This window comes from Brachyhypopomus gauderio, unplaced genomic scaffold (genome assembly GCF_052324685.1).
Source record: "Brachyhypopomus gauderio isolate BG-103 unplaced genomic scaffold, BGAUD_0.2 sc186, whole genome shotgun sequence".
Taxonomy (NCBI): Eukaryota; Metazoa; Chordata; class Actinopteri; order Gymnotiformes; family Hypopomidae; genus Brachyhypopomus; species Brachyhypopomus gauderio.
Genome location: NW_027507007.1, coordinates 48,719 through 73,700, shown reverse-complemented (window position 1 = coordinate 73,700; position 24,982 = coordinate 48,719). Strand labels below are relative to the sequence as shown.

At 40.1% G+C, this 24,982-nt stretch overlaps 4 protein-coding genes and 1 long non-coding RNA gene across 6 annotated transcripts; 3 read left to right on the top strand and 2 right to left on the bottom strand.

Annotated features, from left to right (window-relative positions):
- Positions 1 to 469: 469 nt before the first annotated feature.
- LOC143502035 (serine/threonine-protein kinase pim-3-like) lies at positions 470 to 1,156 on the bottom strand. Its single transcript, XM_076995221.1, has 2 exons — positions 787 to 1,156; positions 470 to 675 (listed from the first exon to the last, which is right to left on the bottom strand). Exons 1-2 carry the CDS (start codon positions 1,121 to 1,123, stop codon positions 470 to 472), a joined length of 543 nt encoding a protein of 180 aa, XP_076851336.1. The 5' UTR covers positions 1,124 to 1,156.
- Positions 1,157 to 9,016: 7,860 nt separating this feature from the next.
- LOC143502049 (uncharacterized) lies at positions 9,017 to 9,777 on the bottom strand. Of its 2 annotated transcripts, none has more exons than XR_013127064.1 (3): positions 9,642 to 9,777; positions 9,294 to 9,401; positions 9,017 to 9,103 (listed from the first exon to the last, which is right to left on the bottom strand). It is a non-coding gene; the product is annotated as an uncharacterized LOC143502049 (long non-coding RNA). The 2 variants fall into 2 exon arrangements; XR_013127063.1 differs by having other exon boundaries at positions 9,035 to 9,126.
- A 1,990-nt stretch (positions 9,778 to 11,767) lies between these two features.
- Positions 11,768 to 15,799, top strand: LOC143502022 (uncharacterized). Its single transcript, XM_076995213.1, has 11 exons — positions 11,768 to 11,977; positions 12,201 to 12,439; positions 12,589 to 12,689; positions 12,790 to 12,968; positions 13,082 to 13,276; positions 13,381 to 13,467; positions 13,560 to 13,813; positions 14,643 to 14,768; positions 14,988 to 15,128; positions 15,331 to 15,442; positions 15,609 to 15,799. Exons 2-11 carry the CDS (start codon positions 12,218 to 12,220, stop codon positions 15,797 to 15,799), a joined length of 1,608 nt encoding a protein of 535 aa, XP_076851328.1. The 5' UTR covers positions 11,768 to 11,977; positions 12,201 to 12,217.
- Positions 15,800 to 15,870: 71 nt separating this feature from the next.
- Positions 15,871 to 19,784, top strand: LOC143502046 (uncharacterized). The gene is made up of 3 exons (XM_076995229.1): positions 15,871 to 16,178; positions 16,863 to 16,910; positions 17,007 to 19,784. The coding sequence occupies exon 3, from the start codon at positions 17,017 to 17,019 to the stop codon at positions 19,648 to 19,650; it is 2,634 nt and encodes an 877-aa protein (XP_076851344.1). The 5' UTR covers positions 15,871 to 16,178; positions 16,863 to 16,910; positions 17,007 to 17,016; the 3' UTR covers positions 19,651 to 19,784.
- Positions 17,273 to 23,902, top strand: LOC143502048 (uncharacterized). Its single transcript, XM_076995230.1, has 6 exons — positions 17,273 to 17,350; positions 17,917 to 18,078; positions 19,711 to 20,748; positions 20,838 to 20,993; positions 21,374 to 21,463; positions 23,110 to 23,902. Exons 3-6 carry the CDS (start codon positions 19,726 to 19,728, stop codon positions 23,425 to 23,427), a joined length of 1,587 nt encoding a protein of 528 aa, XP_076851345.1. The 5' UTR covers positions 17,273 to 17,350; positions 17,917 to 18,078; positions 19,711 to 19,725; the 3' UTR covers positions 23,428 to 23,902.
- Positions 23,903 to 24,982: the final 1,080 nt, after the last annotated feature.

Sequence of the window (24,982 nt, the reverse complement as noted above, 5' to 3'; positions counted from 1 at the left end):
ACTATGTAATTTGGTGGCTGTCCTCTAGTCTCATGCCCAGTTCCATTTACTAACCTGACTTAGTTCTGAAGGCCTTCTGAAAACCACTGATGTGCCAGAACATCCTCGAGCACAGGACGTTTTTCAGGGTCCTTTTGCAGACACCATGTTAGCAGATGGCGGCAGTCTGTGTGTGTAGCAACGGGATTAGTTGAGAAAGAAAATCAGTTACCATCTGAAACCTCTGATCTGACTGTTCTAATGGCTTATTCAAAGTTTTTAAATGACAGAACTGTACAGAAACCTCCATCACTAACAAAAACTAAAAAGACTGAAGAAGTCTTTTTTTTATAATTTTAAGACGGTTACAAAATGTTGTATTGCCAATTCTCCATTCTTCATTAGTACATTTTATCAATCTGTGGTTGTGTATTACATTACCAGATGAAATAATTACATAAATGATCATTTTGCAATTTAGAATTTCTAGTTATCTTGAAGATGCTTCTGCCTTTTCACCTCTGGATGGGTTTCCCTTGAAGCACAGGTGTGCCTCAACAATGTCCTCCTCCTTCTCAAAGGGCACATCTCCACAGATAATGCTGTAGAGGAGCACACCCAGACTCCAGATGGTGGCTTGACGGCCCTCATACGTCCTGTCAACCAGCCATTCAGGTGGGCGGTATACCTTGGTGCCTAAGACAACGAGAGAGAATCATCAGTAACAAAATAACAAGTTTATAATAGTCTCTAATTTGATCCCATTTTTTAACTTGAGGTGCACATTTCATTCCTATGGTGAATAACCTTCAAAGCGCCTGTAGGGTTCGGTCTTAAGCAGATCGCCACAACCAAAGTCGATCAACTTGACGTCAAGGGTGTCGGTGTTGACCAGAAGGTTTTCTTCCTTGACGTCTCTATGCAGAACTCCACGGTCACGGCAGTGAAGGACAGCCTGAACCACCTGACGCATGATCAATCGTGCCTGTGGCTCAGGTAGTTGGTATTGGTGCAAGTCCAAGAAATCAAACAGGTCCATGCAGGGGATGGGTCGCTCCAGAATCAAGATGAAGCAGTCGCAATCAAACCATTCTAGCAGCTCCACAATATGCTGACAACGAGGTGGCTTGCACACCATCTCCATTAACGCCACCTCTAGGGGGAGAGTGCGAGTTTCGCCGGGCTAAAATTAGGGAACACATGGTTAGTATGGGTTTGAAGTTTTATAGTGGAATTATGGTTAGCAGGTTAACATGAAAGGGATCTGGATTGGTACCAATCATTAGATGAAACCTGAATCTAAAAAGTGAACTGTTTTCCATTTGTGTTGGGAGGAGTCACTGAATGGAAAATTAACAGCTTTGCGTTTATAGTCCCTTTGCAGTTTTACCCATCTAAAAAGTTCCAGACATTGTTGCAATATTACATAAGTAAAGATATTGAACTTACAACAGTGATGAACCGTTCTGTGTGATGCTTTGGCACAAATTTAATGGCGATCTGGTCACATAAAAAACACAGCAAGCGAAGTTGTTTACACAAAACAGTCAGTACATTTAACATATATCTAAGGGCTTGCAGATGGTAGCCACAGCTTCTCAGGTAACTCATAAATCTGGAGTCTGATAAATACTCATCCACAGATTGTCAAGCTTATCACATTGTATAATCAGGATCTTTGTGTTCAAAAAGTGGAAAAAGGTCAAGGCACATTAGATTTGACCACTTGATTGCCATGTGAATAACAAAGGCTCTCTAGGGAAAACTCATAGCTCCTTTCAAAGTTCTAATCACAATCTAAAAAAGAAATTAAGTCCCACAATCATTCTTGTATTGTGTGCTGATGCTCACCTGTTTTCCATCAGCCTTGCGGACTCCTGCATACACTGAGCCGTATCCTCCTGTGCCCAGGAGATCTCCCACAGTGTAGCGTGAATTGAAGCTCACTACATGAAACAAAAACAAGTTACATCATTGTACAACATAAGATTCAGTCAAAAAAAAATCAGCAGGTGTAAAATGCTGGTAGTGTTGAGGGTGTTACTTTAGACAGACCTTTGCACTCCTCCTCTCTCTTCTCTCTCTTCTTCTTCTTTGACCGTGTCTCCATGGGGTGGGGTGTCAAGTCTTGAGGAGCATCCCCTTTCCTCTTCCTACTCCGCCTCAGAGGTTCCTCTTCTCGCCCTCGCTTTGCAGACAACTTGCAGCTTCTGCTCACCTTGCGCTCAGCTAAAAAGAAGAGAACACAATGTTTATGTAACCTTTAAGTAACATTAGGATGATTTTAACATTAGCCAATGGTTGACACAGCTGAATTATACAAGTAAAAAAAAACATATTCCACATTTCAAACAGAATATAATCAAATACAAATAAATTTAATTGAAATAGAAATGCTAGTAATGGAAGTTAGAGTTTATTTTAACCTCCCACACCTTTCATTACTAACACACCCGATAATTATATCTGAGAATTATATATATGAGCAAATATAGTGTGTGTGTATCGTTATTTGTAGTAGTAATTCCGATCGCAAGATACATGCAAGATAGGATGTGTTAGCTCAGTGGAAGTGGAAATTACCTAACACAATTTAGTTTGTATAGGCCATACACAGGCAAACTACGGCCCCTTAGGCTTTTTAATCCGACCCGCCAAACCTGTCTAAATGATAGTAAGAACGTCATTCATTTCCCCTTTTCACACTTTCATCTGCAATACCATCGTTTCCCCGATAGATGGCGCATTAATCCAGACACATTGACCTCCGTTGGAGTGTAACTTTCCTGCTGCCGTTTTGCCCATCGGTAAAAATGAGAGGAGCAAAGAAAAGAAAAGAAAAGTGGACACGGAGTGCCGAGTGTTTAAAAAAGAGTGGACAACAAAATATTGCTGCATGCCACCGTTTAAAACTGGCCAGGTGATACCCAATACTTAAAGAAGCCATGTTACATAGATTACAAAGATTAATAGATATATGCTTTGGCAGCAGTCCAGATGAGGTATCAGAAGCCAGCAAAGCAGCATGACAATGTTTTGTTTAAATTGTTTGGGGGTGTACTAAAATAGTGAAAAATGACATCTGTAATCCATATTATCAGTATTACCCGTATTATCAGTATTATACTATGCTGGTATAACAATGATTCAAAGCATTATCACCTTATCAGACTAAATACATCCGCCTAGCAGATAACGAGTGTCACAGTACACCCACACTGTATGTGGGTCGTCAAGGTGCCCACTCTAAAGTGCTCTACTCTACACCAAACATATCACAGCAAAGTAATGAATGGACTGAAATACATTAAAATTAATTTGTCTTCCTCTGGTCCATCTGGTTCGTTCATTTGTTTTCCCCTGTTTCTAATAAATACTGTCCACATGTTTCATAAAACAAATATGCAGTCATGGTCACTTGGCAGTCATGGTCCGGTGGTAGGGAACTGGTCTTGTCAGGGTCGTGGGTTCAATTCCCAGGCCTGAGGCCATGAATGAGGTGCCCTTGAGCAAGACACCTAACCCCAACTGCTCCCCGGGCATGTGGGCTGCCCACTGCTCTGGGCATGTGTGCACCACAGCCCCCTAGTAATCACTACTGTGTGTGTGTGTGTGTGTGTTGTAACTGCACAGATGGGTAATAGTGGAGGACAAATTTCGATTGCAGTGCTGCAGAAAGTTGACAACCTCTTCGTACTATGCACTTCAGCATCAGCTGACCCTGCTACATCAGTTTACGTGGCCTACCACTTCGTGGCTGAGTTGCTGTTAATCGCAAACACTTCCATTTCCTTATAATACAGCTGACTGTCGAATGTTTAGGAGCAAGGAAATTTCACGACTGGATTTGTTGCACAGGTGGCATATTGTCACAGTTCCACGCTGGAAAGCACTGAGCTCCTGAGAGCGACCCATTCACAAATGTTTGTAAAAACAGTCCACACGCCTCACAGTGAGGCTCAAATGCCTTGTAAGTGTTTCCCAATGAACAAGTGATTATAACAAGGGCTATGGTGCCATGTGATGTCATTTGAATGTGGGGAGAATGCTGACATTTGTGATGTCATGTTAGAAATCTGTTTCTTTTTAAAATGTTTATTTTTATTTGCTTTATTCATGGCCACATGGACAATGTTAACACATATATGTAACATGGTGGGATTTATGAAAATTGAGTCAAAGAAATCAAAGAAATAACCCATGCTCCATTAATTATATTATCCTGTACACATGAAATAAAGAGCTTGACAGTCATCAATAGAATAAATATACATGTTATTTTTCTGAACCTTAGAAACCTACTACATAAATGTGTATATTTAATTTTTGATTATTATGAATAAGCCTATGGAAATCCATACTCATAAGAACTAAATATACTGTCTTACATAGAAGTATAAAATTATGTACAGTATATGAAAATGTATTTTTCTCACCATGAGTGGTACAACCTGGTGTGTCTATGAAGTTGTTCTGTTCCTGCCCAGGCCTTGGCTGGTCAGTTCTGCAGGGGTAAAAACTCATTCTCAAGGTGAAAAATAGAAAGGATAGAAAGATAGAAAGATCTACAAAAAATAGAAAGATCTGGGATTGTAAATCAGATCTTATTTGTAAGATTTGTAAGGGTTGTAAGTCACAGAGCAAAATCTCATACGACCAGTTCTGAGCTTTTCAGCATCAAAATTGAAATCAAAACATTCCACCATCCCAACCAAACATTCTAAACCAAACATTCCAAAGTTGAGTAGCACGTCATATCACAATTTCCAATTTTTTAATCAAAACACCAAATCAGCCAGGCTGCTACAAAAACCTGATGCAGCCTGGCTTGTATACTTTCAATGTCTATTTTCAATATTTTCCAGTACCTTACAGCTTAAGTGTAATTACAACTCAGTGATTCTTGAGACAAGGGACAAAAAGGGGTTACAAATATACACTGCTCAAAAAAATAAAGGGAACCCTTAAACAACACAATATAATTCCAAGTCAACCACACTTCTGTGAAACCAACCTGTTCAGTTAGGAAGCAACACTGATTGTGAATCAATTTAACCTGCTGTTGTGCAAATGGAATAGACAAATGGAATAGACAACAGGTAGAAATGAGAGGCAATTAGCAAGCCCCCCCCTATAAAGGAGTGGTTCTGCAGGTGGGGACCACAGACCACTTCTCAGTACCTATGCTTTCTGGCTGATGTTTTGGTCACTTTTGAATGTTGGTGGTCCTTTCACACTCGTGGTAGCATGAGACGGACTCTACAACCCACAGAAGTGGCTCAGGTAGTGCAGCTCATCTAGGATGGCACATCAATGCGAGCTGTGGCAAGAAGGTTTGCTGTGTCTGTCAGTGTAATGTCCAGAGGCTGGAGGCGCTACCAGGAGACAGGCCAGTACACCAGGAGACGTGGAGGAGGCCGTAGGAGGGCAACAACCCAGCAGCAGGACCGTTACCTGCGCCTTTGTGCAAGAAGGAACAGGAGGAGCACTGCCAGAGCCCTGCAAAATGACCTCCAGCAGGCCACAAATGTGCATGTGTCTGCACAAACGGTTAGAAACCGACTCCATAAGGATGGTATGAGGGCCTGACGTCCACAGATGGGGGGTTGGGCTCACAGCCCAACACCGTGCAGGACGCTTGGCATTTGCCAGAGAACACCAGGATTGGCAAATTCGCCACTGGCACCTTGTGCTCTTCACAGATGAAAACAGGTTCACACTGAGCACGTGACAGACGTGACAGTCTGGAGACGCCGTGGAAAGCGATCTGCTGCCTGCAACATCCTTCAGCATGACCGGTTTGGCAGTGGGTCAGTAATGGTGTGGGGTGGCATTTCTTTGGAGGGCCGCACAGCCCTCCATGTGCTACCTCCAGAGGTAGCCTGACTGCCATTAGGTACCGAGATGAGATCCTCAGACCCCTTGTGAGACCATATGCTGGTGCGGATGGCCCTGGGTTCCTCCTAATGCAGGACAATGTTAGACCTCATGTGGCTGGAGTGTGTCAGCAGTTCCTGCAATGTGAAGGCATTGAAGCTATGGACTGGCCCGCCCGTTCCCCAGACCTGATTGAGCACATCTGGGACATCATGTCTCGCTCCATCCACCAACGTCACGTTGCACCACAGACTGTCCAGGAGTTGGCGGATGCTTTAGTCCAGGTCTGGGAGAAGATCCCTCAGGAGACCATCCGCCACTTCATCAGGAGCATGCCCAGGCTTTGTAGGGAGGTCATACAGGCATGTGGAGGCCACACACAATACTGAGCCTCATTTTGACTTGTTTTAAGGACATTACATCTAAGTTGGATCAGCCTGTAGTGTGTTTTTCCACTTTAATTTTGTGTGTGGCTCCAAATCCAGGCCTCCATTGGTTAATAAATTTGATTTCCATTGATGATTTTTGAGTGATTTTGTTGTCAGCACATTCAAATTTGTACAGAACAAAGTATTCAATGAGAATATTTCATTCATTCAGATCTAGGATGTGTTATTTGAGTGTTCCCTTTATTTTTTTGAGCAGTGTATAATAAGTATGAACTCCTAATAATTATATTATTTCTTTAAGTGATAGAATATTTAAAAGGTAATCACAGTAAATAGTATATGTCACATGGCTAGTGAGGAGAGACAGGGAGAGAATACAACCCAGTGAGCCAGCAGCCAGTCAGCATAACCATCAGCCAGAAGCCAGCCAATCAGAGCTATTGAAAAAATTAAAGAGACAAGAAAGAATCATGAGGAAAACAAAGGCAGCACTACAAAAAATAAGGAAGGAAAATGTCACTCTCAAGAAGACACTGAATGTTAGGGACACAAAATTTAAGAAAACGTTTTCAAAAGATCAAATGAAAGCATTAGGCAGACAAAAGGGATTAAATGGAGCAATGAGACAATTAAGAAGGCGTTGAAAATTGGCTTTACTGCTGGTGGGACAGGTTACAAGACCCTGCAGGAACTGCAAATTCCCCTGCCAGGAATAAGAACCCTACAGAGAAGGATGCAATGCGTTAGATTTGAGCCTGGTGTGCTGACAGAGGTGTTTGATTTCCTTAAACTGAAGGTAGATGGGTTGACAGAGATTGAACGGGAATGTGTGTTGACCTTGGATGAAATGGCAATCACACCAAGTGTGGAGTTGCATATGCTTACCGGCAAACTCTACGGTGATGTGACTTTGCCAGGTCACACAGGAGTAGCAACACATGCTTGTGTCTTTATGCTGGCTGGAAGCACAAACACGGTGGAAGCAAGTAGTGGCATATCATTTCACTGGCAATACTACCAACGGAGCACAGTACACAAAAAAAAACCATCGTAAAAAAAACGGTAAACGACTGGCAGCAGCGGCTGCCAAACAAAAACTTTAATTTTAAAGTAAAAAACCCTGATTTAAATTAAGTGGAAAAACAATAAATTTACAGAAAAATTCATTAAACATTCTGCAGAGAAATACCATTATTTTACAACTTTTCCCTGAATTATTACAATTAAGCACTTTCAATAAAGTGACAGCACTAATAGTTTTGCAGAGAAATACCTTTATTTTACAACTTTTCCCTGAATTAGTACAATTAAGCACTTTCAATAAAGTGACAGCACAAAAAGTTCTGCAGAGAAGTACCGTAATTTTACAGATTTTTCCTGTCCATATTCATCGTGACTTCCAGGACAAACTCAAATGTGGAATGCAAACTGCAAAGTTATTTTATACAAATGAAAAAGTATATTATACCAATGTTGAGCACCTCAATGTCCTCTATCATCACTTTTAATCCTTTAAATCCCCAGGACTGTACTCAGTGTCTTTCTCCATCACCAATATCAGTAGCCTGAACACAACTACAAACACATAACACTGATGTGACATGAAAGATACACTCCTTCTCATTTACATGTAGGGCATTTAGCAGACACTTTTATCCAGAGCGCCTTACGAAGTGCTTTACCATCTGTTCACAGAATTAATTCTAAATAGTACATAGATAGGTCAGAATTCAAGATACCCTCGAACCAGAATACTACTAAACTACAGAAATCAATGCAAATACCTAGAAGTACACAAAAACATAGGCTGAATATTGCTAAACTACAGAAATTAAAATGGATACTTACAAGAAATGCAAACTCACATAGGTACTATATCATACAACGGAAACAACTATGACAAGTGCTAGAGATTCAGTCTGTTCTACAGATGAGTCTTCAGTCATTTGAAGACTGCTAAGGACTCTGCAGTCTGGACAGTCAATGGAAGCTCATTCCACTATCTCGGCGCCAGGACAGGTCTTGAAGTTTGTTTTCCGTGAGACTTTAAGCATGGCGTTTTAAGCCAAGCCGTACTTGAGGTTCAAAGTACTCAAGGTTTGGATGGGGCTTTGACCATGGCCATCATGTAGGCAGGGGTTGGTCCATTTTTGGCTTTGCAAGCAAGCATCGAGGTTTTAGATCTGATGTATGCAGCTACTGGAAGGCAGTAAAGAGAATGCAGCACTGGAGTGACATGTGAACTTGGGGAGATTGAAGACCAGTCATGCTGCTGCATTCTGGATCAGTTTGTAGTGGTCTGATGACCCATAGAGAAAGATCCATAAGTAAGCAGGGTCAGTAGTCCAGCTTTGAGATGATGAGAGACTGTAAAAGCACCTGGGTAGCTTCCTGTGAAAGAAAGGGTCGTATTCTCCATATGTTGCAGAGAAGAAATCTGCAGGATCTGGTCATTGGCCTCTCAGAAGTGAAAAGCTGAAGTCTGCCTGTTAAAAAGTTGCAGACAAAATCCAAAGTTAGCTGCTGTTAATTTTGTGCCAATAACATTACAAATATTATAGTACAAATATATAGCAAAGCCATTTCAAAAAGGGATCAGATTTCTCTGTTATGTTGAATCATGACAATGATAGCACTTAATCTTGGAAAACACACAAACAGTGAAGAGGGATTCAGGAGGTGACAGATCCTGAAGATCCAGTGTAGTGGTGCAGCAGGGAGAGTCACTCACCTCAACATAATGGCCAGATTGATTTGTACTGTGAGCTAGGCTGTGATGCGCTCCTGCTCTGGGCTGTGTTGCGCTCCTGCTCTGGGCTGTGTTGCGCTCCTGCTCTGGGCTGTGTTGCGCTCCTGCTCTGGGCTGTGTTGCGCTCTAGCTCTGTACAGTAAACAAAATGTAGGCCAAACTTGGTGCATATTATTTTTTTTGCTTTACATATTTAACATATGAGAAAGCATATTTATTCCCTAAGGGTTAAAATGCAATGGACAAAATCTTCACAATGATCCCAATAATGGTGTTTTAATTTTTTACACAAACCATACCTGGTCTCCTTCACCCTTTCTTTCTTCAGTGCAGATCTGCATTAGCTTAACTGAGAAGTGGTCCAGCAGCAACATGAATTTTAATTGCATAGGATTTTCTCCATTAATCTGGAAAGGTTTCGACAAAAAAATGCTGCAGTTTTAAGTCTATTCATATTCATTACATATTGTAACGGTGTCGAGTCAGAAGGACCAGAATGAGTCATGACACCAATGTTAGCAAACTGTTATTTTATAAGCAACACGCCAAAAGAATAAACAAGTGCCAAATACACTGATTCTAAGGGGGAAAGGGAGGGGGAACACTAACCCACATACAACACACATCCAGGGAAACAGGGAACTCACCGCGGGGCCTGCTGGGAGGCCTGTAGACTCCACCCCTCGACGCTGCCCATTGGCGGACGGTACAATATTCAGCCACGCAGAACGTGATGGAGGCGGATTTTTTAAACCCCATTAATGTCTGTCACCCAAAATCCAGATCCAGAGTGCTAAAAATGTAGAAATTACTTCAACTACAACATATGGAGGGTTATTTGTGACAATATTATATAAATAAATGAACAAAGAAATAATTGTTTAAAACGTTAAATAAATATTTAAAATGAGATTTAATTAATTAAATTATTAATTAAATTATTTAAATATGGAAAAGAAGCATAAATAATTTTATGTAATTAAATTCATCATTAGTTGATTGTGATATTTGTATTTCATTAATTGTTTAACTTAAATAATTTAATTAATTATTTCATTATTTATTTCATTATTTCAAGCGCGTCGTCGAACCATGAAATAATTAAATCTGTCAACATCAGCCATCAAACTCAGTGGGCGGGCCTAACTCCGATCGATGCAGGCTGATTGGTTAGATTGCACAGTAAGTCATGATAGAGCGATGACAGATGTTCGAGAGCAGCTCTAACGCGCCTTAACCTTTTTCTGATACCGGTGTTCACTGTTTCGAGATAAAAATGTCGAGAAGCTGCCCTGAGCTGTTAAGAGAAGCTGCAGGTTTGATTGAAGAAGCATTAAGGAACACTCCTGAAGCTCTTAACACCCAGGAGCAGCCTTCAACCTCCACTTCATCACACAGACAACCTGTCCAAGGTCTGTAGTTGGGTGTAGGACAGATTGGGCCTAACATTAACCAGCTTAACACACCAACATGCCGCTTCAGTTATTAGTATACCAGTTAGATAGTCTAGTTAGAGGTATTTTAGATACTGGACTTGCGTGTCTAGTACTGGGGTGTTAAATATGGGCAAACTGTACAACGTTAACAATCAAGTTAGCTGCATCTTTCACAGACACTGATATTTGCTTCAGCAACTGGGCTAGTTCAGCAGGATGGATAATATTATTTGGGTGGTGGGTCATTATTCTTATCACTGCAGTGACTGCACTGGCATAGTGGTGGTGTATGAGGTGTTAGTGTGTGTTGTATTGTGGTGGTGTATGTGCTGTTAGTGTATTGTTGGTGGTGGTGTATGAGGTGTTAGTTAGGCTGACCATATTTTTGTTTGGGAAAACCAGGACACGGGGGGGGGGGGGGGGGGGGCGAACGTAGGTTGTCGAGCGGGGGGGGGGGGGGGGGGGGCGAACGTAGGTTGTCGAGCGAGGGGGGGGGGGGGGGGGGGTGTCGAACGTAAGTTGTTGGTTCTCCGCCAGTTGAGTATGATGAGGCTCAACTGATGAGGCTCAGGGATTCCGTGTCATACAGCGCCGTGCTCAGGGTCCTAGTGCCTGTAGAATTAATGGCCCGATTAACTTAATTTAAAAACCAGGACATTTCCACAGTTTTAAAAAATATCCCGGGACGCCCGGGACAGGACGTGAAATACGGACATGTCCCGGGAAATACGGACGTTTGGTCACCCTAGTGTTAGTGTGTGTCATATTGTGGTGGTGGTGGTGTATGAGGTGTGTGTACTGGTACAGTGAGTGGATCGAACACAGTAGTGCTGCTGGACTATAAGTGTTATTTCTTAAGGAAAATAAAGCTCATTTTATATGTTTTTTTGCTTTTAAAAGGTCTGTTCCAACAAATTCAATCAATTAAAATATTCTAAAAAAGTTCTAGAACCCAACAATAAAATACAAGTAATATAGTTACTTGTCATGACGTGTTGTAGTGTGAGTTGAACCTTAAAGTATTTACAGAAATCATGTGACTGTGTAATCACAACAAAAAAAAAACATTAATGAGCTGCTTAGATAAGTTAAATGATTGTTATTTTGAATAAACATTCAGAACTGGGTCTGGGTTCTCATGTTAAGGGGAGCACTATTTACTTAATTTTTTTTACACTTTATTTTCTGATACATTTTAGAATCATTTAGAGTAGCATGAGAATAAGGAACTTAAGCTTTGTCGCCATTCTACTAGACAGCATATAGTTAATCCTTTGTTTTCAGTCGGTGGTTCTCATTTTTGTTGTGACATTTTTGTTTCTCTCTATGTGCAGCCGAGGTGGCAAGGCTCTTTGCTCCATACAGCAATAACATTACACCTAGAAGGTATGCTAGACGTCAATTGCAGAGCCCTGCAATTCGATGCAATTACTACACACACACCTTCTGTTGCTTGCATGGTCACAAGGCTGATACAGTTCCAAGTGTACAGGAGAAGGCAGACCTTGCAGCCTCAGGACTTGGAGAAAAAAAAGTATCATTTTCAGGTTAGTTTGATCATTTATGAGTTGTAATTTGCTTTTGTTCATTTGTGTTTCAGTAATTGTGCTTGAAAGAACTGTAAAGTTCTGTTTCTGTGCCAGTCAAAATGCAGTTTGGCTCACAATATTAATGTGTTTGCATAACTCTAACTCTGAAATTAATGTGTGTGTGTGTGTGTGTGTGTGCGTGTGTGTATATGTATGTGTATATATTTTTTTATGTAATCAGGAAATTATGCAGATCCTATGGTAGTAACGAACAGACTGATGGAAGTATATCCAAAACTTCGTGAAGGGGGTGGTTTTGAGCTTCTCAAAGTTGCTGGATCTACTCGCAGTCGAAGTCTGGCATTACTCCCTTGTCCCAACTCTGGATACACACTTGTCTATCTGAAAGATCCAGCTACAATGATTGGACAGGCTACAATCTACATACGCCCACTTCAACAAGACCTGCCTTTTGAATCTGTAAGCTATACTTTTACACATTGTGAAAAAAAATGTTTATAATTCTTACACATTAATGTTGTTCTTTATTGTTATATTCTATAAAATCATCAGTTATAGCGGTAATTAATTAAAATGCTATTTTATGAATCTTTCCACTACATTATTAGGAAGGTGCTCGTCGTGCCTCTGGTCCAGTCATCTCCTGCCTCACTTGTCAGAGGGGTGTTCTTTTCTCTGAAATGAAACTGCACAGGGAGAACTGTAAAGGGTATGTAGCTACACAACCAATTTCTGTGCTTGGATTTGTATTTTGGCTTGTTGTACATTCTAGTGAGTATGATAAGTAAATCTTATTTTGTTACTTTAAGGACATCCATTCAGGAATCAGATAGGGATGGAGAGGAAAATCAGGGTGAGGCTAATGTTAGGGAACCAGACGCGGTCAGTGACCGTATCCAAGTAAGGCCGGAGTCAGCAGGGACATCGGTTGCAAGTGCAGTAGTTGTGGCTGACAGTGAAGAGTTTGAGCACAGAGCAGCAGACCGTGGTTTGTATTCACACAGCAGAGTAGCCATATAGTTTTGATTTGTTTGTAATGATTTTCAAAATGGTATAACATTTATGGATCTTGTGTTGTGCACATATTTTTTGTGTGTGTAGAATGGGGACTTATTGAAAATCCAGTTCAAGCCTCCAAAGTTTTCAAGGAGAGCTTACTTGGGGAACATGCATCTGGAAGGCCACTTAAACTGAAGATGGATATAAGGGACACTGAGGAAGACAGAGAGCGTGCACTTCTGTCATTCTATAAAGAGCAACGTGAATGGGCATGTCCTCTTCAATGTGCCCTTGATGGTTAGTAATATAGTGAGTTAAAATTTAAATGACAGCTACAGACAAAAATCTGTTAGACACTACTTTTATTTCAATTATTGAATAAATATTTTGTTTTATGACAGGGGATGCTGCTGTTGGACAAGGAGTGGTGCGGTACTTTCTGACAACAATAATATCCAAACTTCAGTTTGGATTCAGTCTAAATCTCGGTGTGTGTATAAAGCATATATTATAGCATGTGTAAATGAGAGTCAGTAAGTTACTTATACCACTGTAATGGCCTGTTTTGTATTACTGACAGGTGGCACAGGTCGAACGCTGTTATTTGAGGGTCAGCCTGACCACCTCGTTCCAGCCACATCAGAGTCCCTTATTGAGAGCAATCTCTTCCAGGTTGCTGGAAGGATGTTGGGTCATTCCTTCTTGCATGATGGCCCATGTGTGACAGGATTAAGTCCAGCTATAATCCATGTGTTGTTCAATGGAGACCCAGAAATGGCAACAATTGTCACAGAAGACTGTCCCGATTTGCACATCAGGAGCATAATAGAAATGGTACATGAAATTGCCTGTTTTAACCCTTGTGTGGTGCTGATATTTTTGTTACTCAGTGTTTGTGGGTTTGGTGGACCCGCAAACACTGAGTTCACATTCACATTTTGTTCATTGAAAATGCGTTTTGATATACAACATGTTCTTCATAGAAAATTAGCCAAGGCCAATGAGTCTGAGATTTAAAAATAATTAAGTGTATTTTTTTCATTTGATACAAAATGAACACCATACAAGGGTTAAGCGTAAAGGTTTTTGGTTTTGGTTTCTGCATTTCATAGTGCATTTTTATGGATTCAAAATATGACACATATTGGGTGCTATTTACACTTAGTATTTCCTTGGGTCAGTGGCATGCCTATGGTGCACAACTTCAGAATGAAGAAGGGTTAATGAAAGAGCTCTGTGCTGATTAGTAATCACTTTGTTTTACTTTATTAATATCTATAATAATCATCAATGCCGTTATTAATTTGTTCTTAAACATTTTGTAGGATAGATTACTGGGCTTGTTCACAAGATATATGCCTAAGTGTAATGTTATTTAAGAACTGTGTTCAAAGGGTGTGTGTGTGTGATGTTACATTTTAATCTATAGTAAAATACAGTACTGTTAGACAGTCCTTGGAAATACACAATACGTGGTTTGGTCATGTAGAGGTGATTCAGTTAAATAAGTGTAGTTATTTTTAACTGTCTTATGTTCTTTGGGAGAATCAGGCCCATAAGTGAAGACAGCACATAAGCATATCCAATATTTCTGAAAATTGTCATGTACTTTTTAAAATTGTGTCTTAGTGTAATAACTTTTATATAATAATCTAAATTTTAGCTTGAAACTGAAGAACTTACTCAGGAGCAACAGGACACTGTCTCAGATCTATCCATGTCGTGGGATCTTCCAGCAGTCACAAAAACAAATAGGAGATGGCTACAGAACAAACTATTGGTCCATGCTGTAAGTTAGAGACATATTTTTTTCAGTGAAATTACTGTTTTTATGTTCAGTGTTGAGAGGTGGAAATTGGCAAGCTATTACATATAAACACCAAATTGTCACCAAATCACTTTAAAAAACTGAGCATTTTAAACATGATTTAACACAGTTAAATTTGACAATTTCTATCCGTGCCTCTCCTGGTAGAAAGTTCTCATTTGTGTTGGCTATATCATTTAGGTCATTGGAAGGACCAAGCGTCAAATAAAGCAGCTAAGGAAGGGTCTGAAAGATGTGATGGTATGGCCCTTCCTGATATCTAGACCCGACGTTGTCTCGCTGGTTTTCCCCAGAACAGGTGAAACGCTCTACACTCCCCAGGTGATTTATTTTTCCTCAGTTTTGTATCATGATTGTGTTCACACGAGTATTTTTCGTCATCTGTAAACCTTGTAATCGGTATGTTTTGTAACCAACTGGGAGAATTTCCTGTGTAAAAATATGCAAATCTATATGTCCCATGATCTATGTAAATGTGCATTTATGCAACTAATTAACATTGTTGAATGTTTTCACCTCTCAGATGCTCCTTGACAAAATAATTTGGCCTGTTGAGGACAGTGATGATGATGATGAATTTGATGTTGAGACCACATGTCGCATTACTGGTTTTCTGCGCCTGTTCATCGAAACAGGTACGGTTGTGTTAATACTACTCTGTTGTCCTTATCACAGGTACAGTATGCAGTTTTACAGAAAATGCATACATATGTATGCAAACAATGGAATGGAATGTTTGCAGTACAGTTGTTTCTGATGAAAAAATCCTTATTCTAATATTCTGTGTTCATTGACTTTTAGCTTCACCAAGGAAACTGGCCGAGCTGCTAAAGTTCTGGGTGGGGTGGGAGGTGCTGCCATGTGAACTCAAAGTGGAGCTGTCCAGAGGATCCTTTCCTACATCCACCACATGCTTTGAAACTTTGAAGCTGCCAGTTCATTTTAAGTCCTACACAGACTTTGAGGCTGCCTTTATGGCTTCCATACACTGAAAAAAATGACTTTTTGGCACTGTAATTATTATTTGAATTGTCTATGTAAATTTTACAAAAAAATACGAATTCAGTGCTTTTACTTTAAAATAGCAGTTTTTCATGTAGTCCATTACTTGGTGATTGTTCGTAGTTATGTGACCTCAGTTTTGTATGTAAATTGAATCATTTGATCCAAGTAATATTTACTAAACCAGTTCATTGGATTAATTAATTGATATTTGCAAGTAAAATGTAATTGAGTGACATCAGTGAATCTGAGAACCTTCTCTGCAATCAAAGCATGACGTCAAAGCCCCTCCCCACATTTCATCGGACACGTATCTCCTTGGACAGTTGGCATTTTGGCGGAGGAGAACTTGAATATGGAATCATGAAGGTAAGGTTTTAAGCAAAATAAAATTTTACGTTCCTGTTGGTTCACCTACTTAAGTTTCTCCGCGACTGCAGCACTAGCAAATAGTGCATGTTCCTGCTAGCTAACTAACTAGCTAACTAACTTTGCTGGCGCGAGGTATTTGGTGACCGCCTAAGCAACACACACCTAATGTCTTTAAATAAATAAATAATTAAAAACTTTAATTGTTTCATCAAGATCCAACACTTCACGCATACATTTACAGTGATGTATATTAAACCTTGTTTTGTGCACAATTTTGCTTGGGTGAGCTGGCTATGCCGCAGGTCTATCGTCTGCACACTTGCTCTGCCTAGCCCAGCACGTGTGGTGGAGCTAGCATGCTTTCTTCGGCAAGGGTTGATTTGGTATTTGTTTGTGGTATTTTTGTTACTCCAGCTCGTAAAGTCTTCAGCCGACATGAGAGGGAGGATTACTTATTTCATGTTTAATTTCACAATAAACCGAGTGACAAGCAAGCCCTTGTGTCTGAATATTTCGATGACCGAATTGTGGTTGTCACACATGGTAGTCAGAAACATAATGAAGTCACAACAGTCTTTATAGAAGCATGAAAAAAGATACAAAAAATGAAATATAAATGAGTTAGTAGAATTAGTTGAAAAGCAGATAACCTTTATGTTTATTTTATTTTTTTTGTTACAGAACATAGGACCTTCTGAATGCTAATTTGGACTCCACGACTGACACAAGGTAAGATCAAATTAGCAATGAGTAGGTTTAATTTGTCACAATTTTTTTGTGTGGCAGTTTGTTTTAATTTTGAGATGTTTAATTTGTATGTTTTAGGTGCCACATCATGAGATGGTTGTGCAAGATATGTAGCTTTGAGTCAAAGAAGAGGTTGGAATTGTTAAAACATTACAGACTAAAGCATGGAAATGGTGGTCGCAGCCAGTCAATCCCTTGTCTTCACACTGATTGCCCTTGCTCTTTTAAAACATTTAATGCCCTTCAGACCCATTTATGTCGACACCATGTGGAGATGGTCACACAAAGTGGACCCCTTTCATTTACTTGTCTACTTTGCTGCTCTGTTTTTTTTGATTCAGAGAAACAGTATTTTGAGCATCTGGGTAGGCACTTACGAAAGTTTGAAGCAGTTGCATGTGTCTTCAAAAACTGCAACTTCAGTACGAATATTTATTCCACCTTTGCTACACATAGACACAGAAAACACCAGTCACACAGACTTGAGGATTTTAAAACTGAAGTTTTAAAAAGGCAACCTTATGAACCCATGTTTGCTCAGGATGAGACCTGTGAAGAGAGCTCAGAGCTTTGGGATGGTGAACCACAGGAGTTGTCTCAAGATATAAAGGAGAAATTTGGCCTTCTCTTTTTAAAGCTTGAAAGCAAGTTTAATGTCCCGAACAAATGCATTGATGAAATAGTAGATGAGCTTCAGTTTATATCCACCTCTGCATCTGGTCCACTTTTAAGAGATGTGGTGGTGTCCACCTTGAATAACCATAACTGTGATCTGGATCCAGCCATTATCTTGGATTTAGTGAAAAATATTTGTGAGACACATCCTATAAGTGCTGCATTGGGGACAAGTGGCCCTTTCACAACTTCATTTAAGAGAAGAGAATTCATGAAGAAGCATTTTTCAGTTGTTGAACCAGAAGAACACATACTTGATAAAAAAGAGGGCAAAACCTTCCAGTATGTCCCAATATTGCCCTCCTTGTTGCAGGTCCTAAGTAAGTTTTTTCAAGAAAACACATTTGAAGGTGAAAACAAAGCTAAAAATGACTTTAAATACCAGACATTTCGTGATGGATCTCACTATCAAAAAAACAAGTTTTTCTCTGTAGAGAACAGAGTGACTCTCATCCTCTACATTGATGACTTTGAGGTATGTAATCCTCTTGGGACATCTCGAAAAAAGCACAAAGTCACAGCTGTCTATTGGGTGTTGGGAAACATTCCAGTGCAATTACGTTCAACATTGACATCAATCTACCTTGCAATTCTTTGTAAGGCTGAAGACACCAAGCAGTTTGGATTCCAGCGAGTTTTAGAGCCACTGTTAATAGATATCCAAAGCTTGGAGAAAGATGGTCTTTTTGTTCCAGTGTTGGGGAAAGCCATTAAAGGGACTGTGGTCAGTGTCGTGGCAGATAATTTGGGGGCGCACTCTGTGGCAGGATTTGTTGAAAGCTTTGCAGGGTCATACGTTTGCCGGTTTTGTGTTGGGGAGCGATCCAAGTTTCAGTCGGATGAAGTGAGATCTGGGTCTTTTCATCAAAGAACCAAAGATCAGCATACACTGCATGTGCAGGCAGCTTTGTCTAGTCCACATCACACTCCTTGTTATGGTGTAAAAAAACAGTGTCCATTGTCAGAAAAACTTGAACATTTTCATGTAACATCTGGTTACCCTCCAGATGTTTTACATGATCTGCTGGAGGGTATTGTTCCAGTAGAACTGGCTTTGGCATTTGATAACTTGATCAAGAAAAAATACTTTTCTCTCATTGAACTAAATGATGCCATTAGCAATTTCCCATACAAGGGTAGTGATAAAACAAATCGCCCTCATCTCATACCTGCTAACTTTCTGACTCGAAAAACAGTAGGGGGCAACGCACATGAAAATTGGTGCTTATTACGTCTTTTGCCTCTGATTATAGGTTTAAAAGTACCCGAACAAGAGCCTGTATGGCAGATGCTAATGACACTGAAAGACATTGTGGACCTTGTCATGTCTCCAGTCCATACAGAAGAAAGCATTTGCTATCTTGACAGCATCATTTCAGAACACCGAAGCAGATTCCTTGATGTTTTCCCCCAACATAAGCTCATTCCCAAGCACCATTTCCTTGAGCACTATCCTCAGCTCATTCGGGAATTTGGCCCCCTAGCTGCCCTCTGGACAATGAGATTTGAGGCCAAACACAGCTTTTTCAAGAGGGTGGTCAGACACACCGGTTGTTTCAGGAATATCTTGCTGTCCCTTGCCAATAAGCACCAGCTCATGGTTGCATACCATCAATCACATGGTGCCAAACCATCGCTTGCAGTCACAAAAACAACAGAGGTGTCTTTAGATATGCTTAAGGATGATCTAAAAGACCTGGTGAAATGCCGATTCCCTGCTGTTACAGCTGTGCATGTTGCCAATAATGTGTGCAGTTTAGGCACCAACTATGCAGTGGGAATGTTGTTGTGTTGTGGTTCCACTGCAGGACTGCCTGACTTTTCTGAAGTGTTGCAGATAATGGTGATTTGTAACAAATTGACTTTTTTTGTGAGACAACAAAATACATGGTACAATGAACACCTGAGGAGTTATGAGCTGGAGAACACAGGAATTGTGCAGTTACTTGAGCAAAGAGAGCTTAAAGATTTTTATCCTTTGGCTCTATACACCCTTGCAGGAAGACGCCTGACAACTTTGAAGCACCACATTTGCCTATCCTTTTAAGTATGAGGAGAGAAGCTTGAGAATAAATATCTGTTTTTTTTTCTTCTTCTGTTGTTGCAGCTTCTTCCTGTTAATATGGCACCCTCAGCAAAATTGCGTATAATTTTTGGGGAGGATGATGTCCGCAAACTCCTTTTACCTGCAGGCATCCCAAGCACACTTCAGGACCTAAATGATGTTCTTCGAGAGACATTTGATATTACAGGACCATTCACTGTTATGTATCAGGACATGGATTTCGATGGTCAGTTCTTCACTTTGACCTCGATTGAGGAAGTACAAGATAAAGCTAACCTCAAAGTAGTAAAAACTGAACCAGTGATCTTGAGCCTCACTCCTGTGGACATGTCAGAAGCCGACTCTCCAGTTCCAGTTCCATCTATGGAAGCAAGCTCTTCCTCATCTGTATCCAACACAATCCTGTTGTCCCCAGATGAGAGTGGACCATGCAACAGGTCTAAGCCATGGCCATCTAAATTTGAAGTACCAGTCTTTTCTTATGATGTAGACCTTGCACTGGAAGCAGGAAAACACGCCTATGAAAATGATGGCACACTTTTGAACAACCCAAGAGTAACTAGTAGTATTCTAGAGAAGCTCGCAGAGACTATATTTAGTTTCACAGCATATCCAACTGGTGTCCAGATTTTAGCTGTTGCTGAAGCCTTGGTAGAGAAATACCCATGCCTCAAAGAGCCAGGGTCTTTTAATGGCCTATATGGTTGGCAACAGAGGATAAAATATAAAATGGGCAACTACAGGGCAAAGTTAAGAGGTCGCCAGTTAGCCATTCCAGAGCTCGAGGTGAACACACTGAAAAGACGACGCTTCAGTGAAGAGGGTTCACCTAAAGGCTTTAAAAGGCCAAAAAAAGCTGAAGTCAACTATCTGCCACCACTGCCATTTGGTGAGACTGAGGAAACATTAGAGAAGGAGAGACTAGATTTGCTGAAGGAAATAAAGAAGAAGAACAATGAAAGGACAATTAATGAGAAAATGGAGAAGTCTTTCGCTCTGAGAAGAAGAGAGGTTGTCGATGATTGCCCCAAAATCCAAGACCTCTTGGAGAGATGGCCTTCCCTGTTCTGTGAAAATCAGGTAAATCCAGTTCTTAATCATGCCGTAATTAAGATGCGAGATCTCATGAGTCATCTTTAAAACAATTTTGTGTTTGTATCTCATTTCAGATCAAAGCGGAGTTTAAACGAATAACCACGATGGATCTGGAGCGAACCTTTTTGTCCAGACTGGACATGTACACCACCAAACTCCTAGAGATATTTCGAAGGAAGGGCGGAACTGCAGGGACCAAAATAAAACCAATGCTGGACTCAGTGAATGAGGTAAAATTTCTAATTATTTTAATTACATAAGCTAGTAATGAGGTCAAACACACTGAGTATTAATGTATTACTCTTTTATTTAATCTGATCTGTGTCTGTGTTGTGAAAAATATATTTGCAATGATAAGGCAGAAAACAGAGTGGGCAGTGGGCCCTCAGTGGGCAGAGGCAGAGTGTGGGAACCCACAGATTTTGACATGTGCTAGACTTTGACTCTTGCCTCAACACACATCCTAAAGAAATTCATGTTAAGTTGCACACTTCACAACGTTACAATGCAGAAATTGCAGGCTTACATTCTTGTGAGATCTGTATGTGCCGTTATGTATGTATATTACTTATGTATTCTCTGCAATACATTTTCTTTTTGTGTTTAATAGCATCATGTCGATGGCAGAAGGGACATTATCATGCGTTGCTTAGTTGAATATCTTGGAGAGAGTGGAGAGGAGCTGATCAAGGACTATCAGGTATCTGATAGGGGTGTGACAATACACTCAGCTCACGAGACACGATATTGGGTTCACGAGATAGAGATGAGATTTTAAGAGCACTAAAATGACATTATATGACTGGACAACAGACTTTTATTTAACTGAGTTACACATGCATTTTGAAATGTTTTATTATAACTCTTAACATGCATGATGTAAGCATGAACTTTTAATAAACTTCAAATTGAAATTAAAATAAAATTCCATAAAAGTTCAAATAAAATAAATAAAATTAAACATTTCTCCTTTTTTCAAGTGCACACAATATTACAGTGAGTCCCTGCTTAACGACGTAAAGCAGTTTTCGTCGTTAAGCGTGACCCTACATTTAGATACGCTTTGATCATACATACAGTATAGAAAAAAAACGAACAATGTTCTCGTGCGCTTGTACAGAGTGAGAGCAATCGTGTTGACGAGACGGGCTGCGGTGGAGGCTGCGCTGCCTCAGCTTATCATACACAACACTCCACTACACTCCACTACACTCCACTGTGCTGCCACTGCTCCTCTGCGAACCACGCGGAAAAAGCGGGGACTCACTGTATTATGTGCAAAACAAAAAGTTCTTCTCTGTCAATACAGAGTGCAAATAGTGCAAACAGAGCCTGACCAAGTATGTCACTGAATTTGCTGCAACTACACTACGTACGGCATTATTTTCATACAATGTTTGCATATGGCCCGTGTCTTATCAGTCACTCTCTTGCCATTTATCATTTCCGCCGGGTAACCAAAATGCTGCCAAACAAACGATTTGAAAGTAGTGAGGGCATCTTCAATAGTAATACTTGTATTTTCTGACGTTATTCTGGCGGCTTGCTGGATCACAAATCCTGCGATACGAGAAATATCGCTGAGTTACATATTCATTCTTATGTAGGCGTTGACTTCTCTGTCTGGATGGCCCCCAAAAGTGACTTTGTTTGTCTCAAGGTCAGCCTCTGTGAAGCACGTTGTGTAACTTTATGTATAAAAAGTGCCATATGTATATTGTTTTGATTTGAGTACACTAAATTGAGTATATGTCACGTAGGGCTACGCCCCCTCTCATAGCTGTCACTCTGGGTTCCCTCATGTCTGTGTTTCTTGCCTGTTTATCCCGCCCTGCTCGTTTGTCTCCGTGATTCCCTGTTAGTTACCACGCCCCCGTGTCATTGCCGTCACCTCTCCGTAGTTTGTATATGTATATCTATGTATATCTGTCCCTGTAATTCCCCCGTCTGGTTATCTGTGATTTTGTTCATTCTGTCGGTTGTGCTTTCCTGTTGCTGTTTTGATCCCGCTCGTGAGTTGCTCAGTGTTTCTGTCTTCCGTGTAGATCTCTGCCTGTTCCGTGTTTCTCCGTTTTGTTTAGTTCCCTGTCCTAGTATGCCTGTTTACCTTTCGTGTTCTGGCTGCCCTCCTGGTTTGACCCACGCCTGTCCCTTCGATCATGGTTTTGGTATTCCCTTGAATAAATCTCGCTCTCCTCAGCGTTTGTGTCCGCCTCCCTGCTCCGCAGCGCGAGCTGCGTTACAGTATACAACTATTTTTATTTTCGCTTGTTTTTTTCTTAACCTTTTCTTTTACTTGGAATCTATTCTTAGTTATTTCTAATTGTGGCTTATTTGTTTTTACAGGATATCAGCCAAGAAGCGGTGAAAGAGGACTGCAGTAATCAAATGATGAAGATCACGGTCATCCATCCAAGTGTCGCACAGGAAACCCAAGATCCCGTGTACGTGTCAGTCATCATTGAGGGGTCAGAAGTTCTGGACAACTGCAGAAGTGTGACAAACGCTTGCCTCCTGCTCATGGGCGTCATTTACACTGTCAACTTAAGATACCCACTGAAGCTGAAATATACGTTTGAAGTATTTCAGAAGCTGTTTCTTGAGCTTGACATCCTTAAAATGTCAGCAAAGGTCCAGTCTCTCCACAAGAAACTTTTAGCATGAGTATTCCAGTGTTATTTGTGCTTTTGTCCAGCACAAACAATCTCTTTAAATTTTGCCAGTGATTTCAAGTGGTGGACTTTTATGTAAGCTCTTTTTTTATCCTGAATGAAAATGTTCAGTCTCTCCACAAGAAACTTAAAGCACCAGTGTTATTTTTGATTTTGTACAGCACAATTTGTGTACATCCTGTGTCAGTTTTCTGATGGTGATTTAAAGTTGTGGTCAGTTTTATATGTTCTTTTTATCCTATTCATCCTGAGAATGTTAGCAAAAGTTCAGTCTCTCCACAAGAAAGTATTATTTCTGATTATGTCCAGCACAAAATTGATTAGCATTTTTCCCCCATCTTATTTTTTGAAACCATGATGATTTTATTTTTGCACTGTTGTGAAATTTTCTATGCTAGTTCTATGGACATGTTTGTGCTCATTTTTATGTTTTTTAAATATATCTATGCCATTTTAAATAAAAGCTGTTGTTTTTGGAAAATATTGAATTATTATTTCATAGAATAGTAAAATGTTTACTTAATTTGATTAATATTAACTAATAATTTCTGAATAAATATGACTTAATAATTACATAGAATATAACACAGATAAGCTGAGTAAGAAACACAAAGAAACATAAGTAACGTTTATTAACATTTATTAACTAATTAATGTAATTAGATACAATGGTAATCTGAGTAAAAGTTACAATCTATAGGTGAGTATTACCAGTGCAATTTACTTGTGTTTTTCATAAAAAAACAAGTGGTTCTATTAAGTAAATATTACTTAGAAATAGCCTGAGTAAATATTACAAGCACTTTCTGTGTGGAAAAACTTGCCTAGCTTTTTTTAAGTAAATGCCACTCCAAATTTTTTTCAGTGTAAATAGCACACACACTGGATTTGGACTAGTTTAACACAACTTTCCCTTAGATCAGGGTTGTCCAATCTTGTCTGCAAAAGGCCAGTGTGACTGCAGATTTTCATTCCAGCCAGTCACAAGCTCAGGTAATCAGTTGTTTGAAGAGTGACTTATTGATTATACATGAAACCCAGTGTGCTGCACGTTGTTTCAAACCTGCAGCCACACCAGTCTTTTTGAATAAGATTGGACACAAGTCTGAAGTTCAAACCACAGTTATTTGTTTGTGACATTGTATACTGTATTTAGTCCAGTTACTTTTCATTTCACACTGCAGTTTAGTGACTGAGCGCACTAAACAATTTTACTACATCCTGCCATCATCACCTAGGTGAGCAGAGTCACTCTGTACTCAACACCGATTGACATGTAGAATGTTAGCAGTTGAGCAGTGTTATCTTTCCAGGTGTTGTACTGAATCCAACTGTAGGCCTATCCTGCAGCAGATTCAGGGTAGTGCAATCCCCTCTAATTACTTTTATTTCTGTTCCTAAAAAAGGGGGGGTGGTATGTGGATGTGGGTGATAACGGCACAACACAGTTCTTTTTCTTCTGCTGTTATTGAATGCATTACAATATCATGTCTCAACTTCATCTGATTAGTCCAAAAGCTTAAAACATCTCAGTGTTTTCACACTGC

Coding starts and splice junctions, on each gene's coding strand:
- LOC143502048 (XM_076995230.1), top strand. CDS start 19,726: ATGGCACCCTCAGCAAAATTGCGTATAATTTTTGGGGAGGATGATGTC. Junction 20,994..21,373: donor TGCTGGACTCAGTGAATGAG/GTAAAATTTCTA, acceptor TGTGTTTAATAG/CATCATGTCGATGGCAGAAG. Junction 21,464..23,109: donor AGCTGATCAAGGACTATCAG/GTATCTGATAGG, acceptor TTGTTTTTACAG/GATATCAGCCAAGAAGCGGT.
- LOC143502022 (XM_076995213.1), top strand. CDS start 12,218: ATGGTAGTAACGAACAGACTGATGGAAGTATATCCAAAACTTCGTGAA. Junction 13,277..13,380: donor TCTTCAATGTGCCCTTGATG/GTTAGTAATATA, acceptor GTTTTATGACAG/GGGATGCTGCTGTTGGACAA. Junction 13,814..14,642: donor TCAGGAGCATAATAGAAATG/GTACATGAAATT, acceptor TCTAAATTTTAG/CTTGAAACTGAAGAACTTAC.
- LOC143502046 (XM_076995229.1), top strand. CDS start 17,017: ATGAGATGGTTGTGCAAGATATGTAGCTTTGAGTCAAAGAAGAGGTTG.
- LOC143502035 (XM_076995221.1), bottom strand. CDS start 1,123: ATGGAGATGGTGTGCAAGCCACCTCGTTGTCAGCATATTGTGGAGCTG. Junction 676..786: donor ACCCTACAGGCGCTTTGAAG/GTTATTCACCAT, acceptor TCGTTGTCTTAG/GCACCAAGGTATACCGCCCA.